We start from the raw sequence: 13,621 nt of genomic DNA, 5'->3' as shown, positions 1-13,621 counted from the left end.
GCGCTTGACAAGTGCCAAACTCATCGAGATGATTGACAATCAATTAGATAGCTATTATTAGTTCACTACAGATCAAGGGACTAATTGCTTTGATCTTCCGCGTTTTTATTATTGCGCTTTGTGATTGTACCTGTAGAATGTAAGTTTGTAATATACCGAATCGTGCACTGAGTTTCCTCAAAGTTATTTTTTAGGAATAGATACATAATATTGTAGACTTATTTGATTGAAGAAAGAAATGTATTTCAGAATTATTATCTTGCTTCGATTGAATAGTTCATTATGTCAGTGAAATAATATGCTGGTCAAAAGCTACATTGTAATGAAAGAATTCAAGCACTTCTCGTATGTGGGTCACAAATATATTAAAGTCGCTTTATGTAGCGAAAAATCGAGCTTTCAATTCTCAACTTTATCGGAAAACAGTATCTAGCCACAGACGGTTCTTTTGAAATTCACTTTCCTTTTTATGTATAAAGTAAATCGAATGTCTGAAAAACATCGTAAAAAGGTTGTTTTAATCATAATCTTCATATCGCAATAAACTGATACTGAAACTGTTTACGCACATGGCATCGACTAGTCAGAATTTACGAGGCATCCGACTCGTTCGAACTGGAGCTTACTTCTAATGTTATTTCGGTGTTGGTGTCAAAACGACACTGCGCTAAAAATGTCTGCAGTGAAGGCGCGCCGTGGTGAGAGCGGGGCGAGTCTGCAAGAGTTTGGGCGGCGGCGGGGAGGGGCGCGCGGGCGACGGGGTGGCTGCGCCTACGCACTGCCCGCCGCACCTTGCCGCCCGCCTCGCGCCAGTCAGCAGCTGTGGCTCGTGTTGGCTGAACCATCTATAGGGCCATCCTCTTTTTCTTTGCCTTAGGTGAGTTTTAGTGAAAGTTAAAATATTTTTACTAACAAAACGGTAATCCGACGCAAGATTATTGAAGTGCATTTAACGTTCAGTGAAGTGATATATCAATGTCGTGGTAAATCGGAGCACTGCTGTGATGCATCGGTCTCGCGATCCAGTGTGTGGACTTTCCGTGTATCAGATGATGTCCTCATGAGTGACCTTCCGTAGTTATGAAATATGATGCTCTGTGCAATATTTATGACGTCATTGATAATTGTATAGTGCTTTCAATGTGTCCTAGATATTATTGACATAGACATTGATTTGAAAAGATAGGAAGTCTTAACTAAACTCGGTAATTTATATTTCCTGTATCACGTGCTTATCGGAAACTCGTTGCATACCTAGCATAGCGTATTTGGGTCATGACATAATATCATGCACACATACTTAGATGAATATACTATACCTCATGCTTAACAGCAGGAAATGAAATAAAACTCATGTGCGAATAAATGAAAATAACATTTTGCTGAGGTCTTTCTCCATCATTGAATAAATTCTTCTTTGATAATAAACACAGGATGGCTATGCTGTTCGTGATTATCGAACTTTAAATATTTCGTTTTATTTCAACATCATCCGCGTCGGTTAAAATAAGATCAAAATTTTCATAATTTGTAACACAAGTCTGCTTTGCATAACGTCCGAAACCCGAGTAAGCAAAGCAGCGCTCGCGCCACCAAATTAGGATGCGCCGTCCGCGAGCCAACCTATTTCAGTCGCCCGCGCACCGCCCGAACTTAGCCGACTATCCGCGAACACGCCCGAACCTAATTGTGGAATTTTCATTACGTTGGCAACCGTTATTACACAGATTCTTTTACAATCTTCAGCGTAACCATTTTCTTGATCTAATTTTAGATTCTCCAGATTTTTTTCACGTAACTTTTTCAACTATTCAAGGCTATTCTAGTAACATAGAATGCATACGTCTGCTGCAATCGAAGAATGCAATATGATGCTCGATTTAATATACAGTAAAATATGGAAAATCTTGGGTAGGTAACCGGATTTCAAGTATCAAGTGTCGGTATTCACACGTCGACGTCTTGGCTTTGGTCCAAAAAGTTTCAAATAACGATCTTGTTTCTCATGACTATGGCCAAATACGCTTTATTTATTGTCATTAATAATATTTTGTTGTACTAATGACAGATTAACATTATCTTGTACCTTGACATCTGCTGAGCCACTTGTAAATGTCAAAGATAATTAGTAATTAGTCTTTCAACTACTATAGGGACTTAAATCTTGCGTTGGGTTATCTCAACAATTTAGTTCAAGTCTATCTATTAATTAAATTAAAATAAATTGATATATGATAGTATTTAATATTTTTCAATAGCTAAAGTAACAACGTATTTTAATTTTTCCAGGACTCCTAGATCAACAAACCAAACACAATGGCGGATGATGAAGTAAGGTAAGTCAATGCACGCGAAATGGAACGAAATCTTCGATAACCTTAATATCGATTCTCTTTGTAAACGACTCCAATGAACTTCAGTCTTTTGTTGACGGGATTCAATTCTGATTATGACATTAGCAGTTTAAAATTGGAATAAGATATGGAACTTTTTAGACAATACCTCTTTTATTACTTTTTTTTGCAGACATGAGTTCGAATTTTGAAGTCTTTTTTTAAAACAAACGAAGCTTTCAAAATTTGTTTTTTTAGGTTATTTTAATCTAACATGTTTTTTGTGTATTTCTTCTGTTTCATTTATACTTTCCGTGCGCTCCTGGATTGTTCTTCTGTGCTGCAAAACTCGACGTCTCTGCGGATTCACCATTTAGTATTGATTGCTATGTCTCCTCGAGACTCAGGTAATTATTGTGCTTTTAACCAACATACTGACACAACACACACAAGACATCATTTTTATTACTACAAAAAAGTTTACTTTTGCATATTGGTTGAAATATAATTGGCTCTTTAATCACCTAAAAGAAAGTTGGTGAAATTCTATTGAAAAATCGATAGTGAAGTTGAAAAAAATACCTACAATTTGCAGTGTATCGTCTTATATTGTTTTTGACGATCTATGTTCTTTAATTTTACAGAATCTTTTACAGCATTTTTTTCATAATATCTTGTAAGTCGATAAATATTCAGTGTAGTAGTTACCGACTGCGTAACTGAGTAACTAATTAAATGTCGAGTATTAATATCTGAAAATATATGTTTATGTGTAAAATTAGCTAATAGCCACATTAACTCACAATTTGTAGAATCAGCACCGAATACACAATGCCAATATTTATATGTTTACCTAGTAATTCACTGTATTTATTAACTTTACCCCTGTTATTTGTTACTACCATCATTGTAAAGCTAATTTGAAAGAGTAAATAATACAGAAATAAAACCTTTTGCGATCCCAAAAAGTATATAACCAGCTTCTATATGAAAAACAAAAGAAAAACAGCGCTTATTTAAAAAGATAACGATTCATGTTGCTCAAAAGAAAATTGATTTAGAAACGAATATTTATTTTTCATCATGGCAACATTTATCATCGCTTAGGGATGGGACACATTTTTTTCTGCTTCTAGCAGAGGGAAGCAATAAATATATTTGTTAATGCCTAAGTCGACGTTGCCTCTAAGAGCTTTGTAATCAAATATGTAATAACGGCGTGGTAATATATTAGAGTTAATGAGCCTAGTCCTGAATAATGTGTAGTAAACCCTCACTACCTCACAACTCATACCGTACACTGTGATTGCAACCGCACTGAAATAACAGATGAGACATTCTATAACTATTTACTTGCGAGCAAAAATATAGACCGCTTTTGAATATTGAAATAGGAACTTTGTGGTTGAAACCAAAGAACCCACAGTGTTTTTTTTTGCTCGCAGTGTATAGTTGTAGACTGATTTTAATTACCAGTTCAATATCTTTCTTAAGGGCTGATGTTTCGATCGTGAGATAACTTTTGCCTGAAGAATATGTTTGACATTTCGACAACTTTTTTATAGAAAATATGTCAAATCGCCATATTTATTCCTGAGATAGAAGTTACTTGATGATTGAAAAATCGGCTCTAAATCAAAATTCTATATGAATTTTCAAGTTTGAAAATAAGAAAACATTTTAAAACTGTTCCTTCTTTTTTGTATTGAAGTGTACACTATGTTGCGCTGGTAATTGTAGCAAACGTAAACACTTTAACTCAAGCAATTTGTTCAGCTTATTGCCGTATACTGAGATTTATTTCTTTCTTTTACAGAAAAAGCGTCTCGAGGAGGTAAAGTAACGACGGGACTACAATCGCTTAATAGACGACTTACACACAATTACACGTACAATTTATACGAACACAGTTACTTATACACAAACTTTACATACAATTTACTAGTACATTTACACACCGTATCAAAAATACTCATTAAACAGACACACATATACACACACATGCACACACATACAATACCGATACACACACACACACCACACAAGTATTTATTACACACACATAACACCATACCAACTCACACACACACACACTAACACACTAGTTAGGTTCCTAATTAGAACACTCCGTTACCAATGTCTACTGTCTCTAGGCGAAGAAGGCCAAACAGGCCGAAATCGACCGCAAGCGCGCTGAGGTGCGCAAGCGTATGGAGGAGGCCTCCAAAGCCAAGAAGGCGAAGAAGGGTTTCATGACACCTGAGAGGAAGAAGAAGCTCAGGGTAAGTGCTTAATCTGTGACTGGTCAAGCCATTTGACAAGTGTGAACTAGTATTCTAAGTTCTCGATTCGCTCCCCTAACAGTTGCTGCTGCGTAAGAAAGCCGCCGAGGAACTGAAGAAGGAGCAGGAACGCAAAGCGGCTGAGAGGAGGCGCATCATCGAAGAGAGGTGCGGTAAACCCAAGAACATTGAAGATGCAAACGAAGGTAAATTTCTGTTCAACTCCCGCCACACCAATCAAACTCCTAATCTTGTAATTGTACATCCTGACAAATATGAAGCCAACTATTGGACATATGTAAAGTTGACCCCATAGTATAAGCCATCACACACTCCACAACACGGCGATATCCATGTTTCGTGTTCCTCTCACATAGGGCCCCACCATAAGCTACATGTGTACATGTGTTATGTCGAATTATAGATGCGATTAGGAGGGTTTGCACTGAATACCACACCCGCATCGGACAGCTCGAAGACGAAAAGTTCGATCTGGAATACATCGTTAAAAGAAAAGATATGGAGGTAGAGAGATGAGCTGCTGAAAACGAACAGCTCTCTTGTGTCGACTCACAACACTTACAAAGACTTTACTTTCATATTTATATTAAAAAAATTAACGTAACTTGTGATATGTCAAGTGGCGTGTTGTTCTTACTTCGTCAGCTGGTTTAACAAAGATTTAACGGTGTGTTCGGCCGTCAATCTCAGGCCTATCTGTCTAACGCGTTTCTCTACTTCTTCTAAACTTCATGTGATATCGTTGATTTTATTGCGTAAACTTACTCTCTTCTATTATCTTATATTTCCGTCCTTAAACTTCTTCCACTCACACCTGTCTAACTGATGGTCGATGGCGCGCGGGGCGCGGGGGTACGATCGCGTACTTGGGACAGCTGCGCACAGCGCGAGTAACTCTTGGTTGATGTTGTAGCGGCTCTCACGAGCATCATAACCGGTTACCATCAGCGTATCGCCAAGCTTGAAGAGGAGAAGTACGATCACGAGATGGAAGTGGCCCGCAGAGCGCTCGAGGTCTGACCTGGTTTGGGAGCTACGCAATTTATATATTACGCTCTCGTTTGAGTAGTTCATGCCGATAATGTGACTAGTTTAAAATATTGTTTTGTTTTCGCAGCAATATCATAATTGTCGTTTTACGGAGCTGAAAATAAATGATACCTTTCAACCTTAACCGTGTGGATAACAAAGTAAATTAAAAACGCTGAAATAACAACGACCCGTTGTAGCGCAGTCCGAAGCTGCAATAGATTCTGTAGATACTCTCATCGAGTTTTGAGTCAATAACAACATTGATTATGTTTCAGTAATAGTCCATTTGTTACCCACCTCAGTACTGATCATGTAGCTTCGCTTACGCTTTGTTCCACCAGTCGAAGGCCCCTATGTCGAGTCCACTACACAGCATCAACACAGATCCGTGAGACAGACTTCGAAGCGCCGAAATTATTCAAAACTTAAAATGTGATTGTTTTTCTTTAGCGGAACTCCAGACGATATGTCAAATGTACTGGCACAGAATATACAACCTTGAGGGGGATAAATATGAACTAGAACGAGCGATCGAAATTAGGAAAATGGAGGTAAACCACATAAATTAGGAATTGGGAATGCATATGACATGATATGAGTTGGTTCTGATTTAGTTGTTACGACATGACTTGATAGTTGTACGGCTCACCGCACACATGCACACGTCGCTCCACGTCGGCAGGTCACTCACACCGATGCCCATGCTCATTCTGCTGGCTCAATAATATGTCTTTCCTTTTTCTATAGCAATGCTCAAGAGAATAATACAGGAGTATTATGACCGCATGTATGTGTGTGAGGGCCAGAAGTGGGATTTGGAACATGAAGTCAGGAAAAGAGATTATGAGGTATTGACCAATACTTTATAACCATTGTGAATATCACAGTCATCGATTCTGTAACAAACGTGCGCGTGTGACAGTTCGTGTTTATACATTGATAACGCTTTGTAAGTTTTCGGTTGTTTGTTGTTGAGTTGTAAATAACGGTGGAAGGTCGGTTCGTTAGTGGTGTACTTGTAGAGCGCGTGTGATGTGTCGTAGTGGGGAGGGACGCGAGCTCGCGGCGCGGGCGCACTCGCCCCGCCCACCAGGCGTGCGGTGCAAAATCGATCTCCGCCGATCGCGTCATTGACATGGAGCTTACACCATTAACTACACTAACTACAGTAACCGCCACCGGCGTAACAGTAACCACACTGCACTCACTACCGGCGCGGTCGCCGCTGCATGCCCGCGGAACTGTCTCATCTCTATGTATTCTTGTTATATCTATGTTATCGATATCGCGGTTACGTCTATCCTGTCAAACTCTATTCTCTATGTATCGTATATCTATCGATGGATGTGTCGTGTCGGTCATCTCTCTGTGCTTCTCATGTTCATCCTTACCGACGTCATCTCGTCACCAACCGCTTACCAGCTAAAGCTTTGCCTGTTGCATGACAAATATACTATAATACGACGTAACAAATATCCCTTAAAATACCTTATTAAATCATATCTAAAATAGTATGGCACTTTAATAATAATAATTTAAAAAGTGTTCAAGTACATAATCAAGCATAATGATAATACAATAGCTGCATCCGCCAGTGTGACGCTTCATGAGTGGTGGCGAGCTTAGAGGCCTTACTGAATTTTCTCTTTTTATGATAACAATTAGAGATACCGTTGAGGTGTAATTGGAACGCTGGACTGGTTCCTCTATTGGCACACGCAAGTGCATAGTGTAAGTGAAACTTCTTGTTCCAAATCTCCAACTTTTCACGTATGTGCCGTAATATTCCGCGCGACATGTTTGCGTGTTCGGTTGCTGATATACCCCACAAACCTTTTGCAATACCTGTATACACCGAGTGTTTAAATTGAAAGTGCCATGCTCTGGTCGATGTTGCCCGCCCCCTCCCTGCGTGACAGCCGAGCATCGCTCGGACGCATCACTTCCGGGACACGGAGTGGTGTATACTATGCTCACTTGCGAGTCCAAAGACACACAGTACCCACATCTGTATCTACATACATACCCACATTTGCAAGTCTGGATCGATTTTGCACCGTCACTCCATGATACACATTATCTGCAACGTGGTACTCATACATTGATCGCCGATGTATACAGAATTGATTCCATCGCAACATACATATAAAATTAACTCGCATACCGACAAGCGCTCAATATGTTACAACTTCGATCACTGAGTAGCGTGACGTGCAGTGGCTACTAGCGGACGCGACGCACGCCCGGTCGCGGCCGAAGCAGTACAATATTGTTAGCGCTCGTGTTATATATGTTGCACATGTATAATATCCTGCACATCTATCTGTACATTTGTGAATAAATCTAGATTGTTGAGGCACAGGAGCTGCAGACGGCCAGCTACCAATCACGAGGCACGATAAGTAGATCTCTTGCACGAATCTTGTCGGTTGTACCTGTATTTATATAGCCCACGTTATTCTCTAATGTCTAGGTAAAGAGCACAGGTTTAAGATATATAGGAGGTCACAGTGATCCGGGATAGTATAATTTATGTTCCCACAGACCACAGAAATTAAAACAAGACTTCAGCTCGCAAATAACACTGCCTAATCTATGCTCAGCTCTATATCTTGTTCTGTGCTTTTCTAGAATTAATATTTCGAATTCTTTTTTAAATTAACTCTTTTTAAACTTTTTTATGGTGGTTGATTTTGTGGTCATTTGGTTTTTCAGTTTTCGAGCTTTGAATGTAACATAATTCTCAATGTGCCTTGCATGGAGTTTCAACTGTAAATTGAAACGAACGTTGCACAAGTTTGAACATTAAGATTGTCCTTTGTTACTTAGATTTTTAATTAGTGAGTGAACAGAATAGTTTCTTATTTTATTTATTTTGAAGAAACAAACTTGTGAAATGATTCGTGAAGTTATTTCATTAGTAGTTAGTTAAATTGCTGCCTCTTACTAGACAATACATTTACATATAATATTTAATTATATATTTATAATTTTCAATTTTATAGTCTACAGTTACATTTAACTTCATTTTAATTATTCTTATTTACTTTCACAACTTAATTTCATTTCAAAGAGGACTAATATATTTGAATTTGATCCTTTCCTAGAAAACCTGGAATGATTAAACATAACTTGAAGTTTTTGTAGACACAATAACATTTCCTTATGATTTCTATACATTTGCTTCTTCTTATTAACTTGACTAGTGTATTTTGAATTTGGAATGCTAATACAAGTTTTGTTTTAACAGATCTCGGACCTGAACTCTCAAGTCAACGACCTCAGAGGCAAATTGTGAGTACCTCCATCCTTTAGAACGAATAGATAAAATTATGATAATCTCGAGTAGTTTTGGGTCCCCTTACAATTTCGTTTACAATAGCACTTTCAGTAATAACCAGCGGGCGATTCTAAAATATTTTCTCGACTACTTTATTGTTCCATAGAGAAATGCTAGGTAGATGTCGAATTTCATGGACTCTATTCAGATATGTTAAGTTCATTCTAGAACTGCCACTATATTCTTTCTGAAATAAATATTCATGGTTCACTTTGATAATTAAGTTTTTGAAAACAATTATTCGGTTTTAATATTCAGTCTTACGCTACGGCTACGAAGCTACGCCGCTACGGTGCTACGACGCTTTGTTACGGGCGCATTGTATTGCGCGGTATTAAATATGAACACACACCGCGAAATACAAAGGACTCAGCATTTGTAAGCTGATTCTAAACCCTTTAGTCCATAAAACCTGGCTGAAAATGGTAACGAAATTAGAATGAAAAATAAAAACAGCCTTGAACGAGACGCGTGTGAATACTGAGGGTTTCGTACTAATAATCCATGATTATGGCTTCAATTTAAGTTTAAAATTAGTTATAACTATAGCCGTGCACATTATAGATTTCAGAAGTAGAGGTAGAATAGATGAAGTATTTTTCCTATAAGAGGTTTCCTCGCAATTAAAGGGGTCGTTCTATCTATCTATGTGATCTTGACAAAATCGAAGGCTCCACATTAATAAATATGTTTTACTCCAGCGTCAAACCCACACTAAAGAAGGTGTCCAAATACGAGAACAAATTCGCCAAGCTCCAGAAGAAGGCCGCTGAATTCAACTTCCGTAACCAGTTGAAGGTCGTCAAAAAGAAGGAGTTCACCCTTGAAGAAGAAGACAAAGAGGTAAGATATATGATACTACAGACATTCTTTTATTTCTAGAAGATAGTATTGATGATAATTTAGCAGCAGATATTGACACTGATGAAGAAGCAGTGATTATTGATAATCTTACTGATATGGTAGTAGTTAAACGTAAAAGCAAAGATGCCAATCTGGCACATGTAATTGAAAGTTCTGCCAATGGATGAGTCATGTTGGGTCTGGGGTTATAAATGGCTGTCAAAGAAGTATTAGTTCCACATACTTATTACATCAAAACACGAATTCTTACTACACCTGATACAGTACCAATGAAAGTATCGTGTCTATATATAACTCCTGGTGTAACTATGGAAATATTTACGATACTGTAATAATATTGAACTTTCTATCTAACATTCTTCTTAGTTTATTATTGGCATCATATTCTTCTGAATACTTCTATCTTTGAACTAAATTTCTTTAACTCTTCTTTCTTTAATCATTTTCTTTACTTTCATTAACTTCATCTATAATTGCTTCTACTACATCTAGTCCGTGGGTTCGAGTCCCAACTGTTACTAGCGTTGCTTCTAGATTATGATTATTTAACGGCATTTCATCATCTTTTCCTGATCGTCTTCTACAGGCCAAGAAAGCGGAGAAAGCTGATTGGGCTATTGGAAAGAAGTAGACCAAACATAATAACTAACAGTCAGTTTCTTACAATCATTCTCTACTGTTGAACAAATGATGACTTATTTTTTAATTACCCATTAATTTAATATAAATAAATCGATCTTTTCTACGATCTTATCTTTTGAATTCCGTAAAACATCCAAACCTGACAAAACAAGGTGAGAAAGAGTTTGGATGACGCGTTAAATACAGCTTTCAACTTTATGTAGATGTGCAATCTTGTTATTAACATTTTAATTTAACTCTTCCCCGACCAAAGGCTTACGCTGCAACTTTTAACTATAAAAACAAGTTTATTTCAGTATTCAGGTATTCCCCTGCAATGCTTCGCCACTCCTTTATAATAGGAAATTAAATTACACACCAAAGGCTTTTCTTCTATTTCTTTTAGTGACTAACTTTCTTGAATAAATCTGCAAATAGGTCTTTCGAAAATATTGTGTAGTTTGTGTACAAGATCTTCACAATATATAATTATATACATAACATATCTACACTTACACATGACATGGTTGAACACCCACATCACGGAACACCCACGTACTGTTAAACTGTCACAAACATTTGCTATCTAACTGTACAACAACTCTATACGAACATTGGAAACTTTGGAAATTGTAGCAATTTTTCATGTAATACTAATACTCAGTAGTTCGAAGCTAATTCCGTCGTAAATTGAGATAATTGAAATTCTTTGGTAATAGTTGAGGTTGTCAAAGTAGAATAGAAACGCAATAATATTGTTACAATATCATGATGCGATGTTTCACAGGGTGGCGCTGCAGCCAAGGTAAATAGAACGTAAAGCGACAACGCGTACAGACACGTTTTAATTTAGACGTTGCTCATACACGCGGCATGTTATATTTTCAGCACAGCTATGAGATGTACCGTTATTAGAGTGGCTACAATTACCTAGTTTATTTTTCACTGAAGCTGAAGATCTTTGCCAATTCAGACACATTAACGATTGGCATCAATTCGTTTTGTACATTTCATCCGTCCATCAGTTTTCATGGGCGTGTTATTGAAATCTGTCTCTCTTTATTTCTTCTTTTGATGAATAAAGTTCATCTTAAGGAAAAATAACGAGGGTATATCCGTTTAAGCTGCATTTTGGCCCCTTAGCAGATTTATTGTATAAAGCTTTGTGTGATAAGTTGCGCTCCACAGTGCAGACACATTCCACACTTGTATTATAAGACGGTTATTTTAGGTTTTGCTCCACAAAACGCTTCGGTTTTCCATAGCAAAGTTTTCCTAGATGTGTTATACCTACTTCAAGGCTTTGAAGTGTGTGCTTTAGACGACTATTACATTATATTCGCGAACCTCCTATTACACCAGACCATACGGCAATCAATGAGCCATGGTATAAATTAGCTCATACAGTCGACGTATGGTGTGGTGGGTCTGCTGATTAAAGATTACCATAAAATGCTTCTGCCGAGAAACATCGGTGTGAATTTTATTTCAAACGTTATAGTCATACCATAGCGTTTTATTTAATTAAATAAAAGTTACACCACATATTTACTTGGTATTCCTGAAGCAGCATTTTGTATATACATATATTTTGTCCACCCCGCTTCATCAAGAAGCTTGCTGATCGCGGGCGTATCTGGGAATATAGCCGCGATGCGCTGTCCATCGGCTTCGATGCAAAACAATAAAAAAAAAGCTTTGTACTGATTATATCTTTTTGTTTCCACAGAAAAAACCAGACTGGTCCAAGGGCAAGCCAGGAGATCAGAAGGTAAAAGAGGAAGAGGTTGAGGCATGAACTGTTAATCACCCCCACCTACTGTAAGACCTTTATTCTATGTCAATTGACAATTGTAATTAACTACCAACACATTGTGATATACCTACCCTCTATGGCCCGTCGGCCTCCCGCTGACGTCATCCCGTAGGTATCTACCAGCAACAAGTTCCTCCATTAAAATCTGTGTACTTGTCGATTGATCAAATCCATTTCGAACATGTCAAATAATTTTTTATAATTATTTATTTATTAAATAATGATTTTTTGTAAGATAATACGTTTAATAAATTAATTTTCTGTACTGTATTACACTTAGTGGATGTCATTTGTGCCCCTGCCCTTGCCCCTATGTCCCTGTGTATCCTTATGTGTAGTTGTTACTTTTACCTTTACATTAAATTAGTACCTCTATCATTTATTACGAAGAAAGAGAGTGAAATGTATGCGACACTTAAAAAACCATAAGTGTATTTTTTCTCCTGTTCCATTTTTATGTTCCCATACCTACCCTAATATTTAAAAAAAACATGATAGAAACAAGAAACATCATTTCGTAAAACAACGATAGAGTTACGAGTACAAAGAAATATATTTAAATATATATCTTATTTCAGAAACATCAACTTAAAATTAATTTCAAAGTATTTTTACAAGTTATTCTTAGAAGATATTCTATACAATATCTAGGTCAACGATGTAAGGCGTAGACGATAGAAATGGTACGATATATAGAGTGGAGTGCCGGACATCGCGGCTTCCAAACGGACATTCTAAGAATCCAATATACCTGATCTCTTAGAAAGCTGCACTCCTACAAAATGAGTATTTCAATGACACTGGAGTTTCTTTCAAAGAACTGAATGGACACTTGAAATAAGTCGACATTTCGCAAAGTGTAGGCTTCTACTTAAAGTTTTACATTTTTTATTTATTTTTTTAATTTATAAAGCTCACAATTTTGAAAAGAACTTTGGGAACCACTCAATAAAAAAGTAGCAAAATTTTGAAAAGAAAGGAGTATTAAGCAAATCCTGTTGAAGGTGTTATCCACAACAAAATGTATTGTTTTTTTTTTTTTCATTTAATATCCACTTGATCCACTCATAGCTATCCTTTTCTGATCCTGTGTATCCCCAGAGCCCTTTTACTGTTATTGTTTGAAAAAAAGGTAGAATACTCTATGTTGTTTGAATTGTTATGTCTATGTAGATTAGATTATCGAGGAAATGTGAATGTTCTTTTTTTCCGTGTGTTCGTGGTCACTGATTTCCTTGAAAACGTAAGTATGTTTGACGGAGATTTGCGGAAAGTATTGGTGAGTAAATATGTGTATTAGTGCACTAAACTG

The 13,621-nt window shown here is 37.2% G+C and overlaps 1 protein-coding gene across 17 annotated transcripts; it reads left to right on the top strand.

Annotated features, from left to right (window-relative positions):
* The first annotated feature begins 728 nt into the window (after positions 1–728).
* Wupa (wings up A) lies at positions 729–12,579 on the top strand. 17 transcript variants are annotated; one of them, XM_064036471.1, is made up of 10 exons: positions 729–877; positions 2,290–2,331; positions 4,150–4,167; positions 4,487–4,615; positions 4,698–4,821; positions 6,119–6,219; positions 8,919–8,962; positions 9,710–9,851; positions 10,459–10,523; positions 12,223–12,579. In XM_064036471.1, the coding sequence occupies exons 2-9, from the start codon at positions 2,317–2,319 to the stop codon at positions 10,501–10,503; spliced, it is 618 nt and encodes a 205-aa protein (XP_063892541.1). In that variant the 5' UTR covers positions 729–877; positions 2,290–2,316; the 3' UTR covers positions 10,504–10,523; positions 12,223–12,579. The 17 variants fall into 17 exon arrangements, with proteins under 17 accessions (XP_063892541.1, XP_021183958.1, XP_021183947.1 ...); XM_021328283.3 differs by lacking the exon at positions 6,119–6,219 and adding an exon at positions 6,416–6,516 and having other exon boundaries at positions 730–877; XM_021328272.3 differs by lacking the exon at positions 10,459–10,523 and adding an exon at positions 11,281–11,298 and having other exon boundaries at positions 730–877.
* Positions 12,580–13,621: the final 1,042 nt, after the last annotated feature.

Source organism: Helicoverpa armigera, chromosome 10 (genome assembly GCF_030705265.1).
Source record: "Helicoverpa armigera isolate CAAS_96S chromosome 10, ASM3070526v1, whole genome shotgun sequence".
Lineage (NCBI taxonomy): Eukaryota > Metazoa > Arthropoda > Insecta > Lepidoptera > Noctuidae > Helicoverpa > Helicoverpa armigera.
Note: the sequence above shows the minus strand (reverse complement) of the source record. Positions and strands in the feature narration are given on the sequence as shown.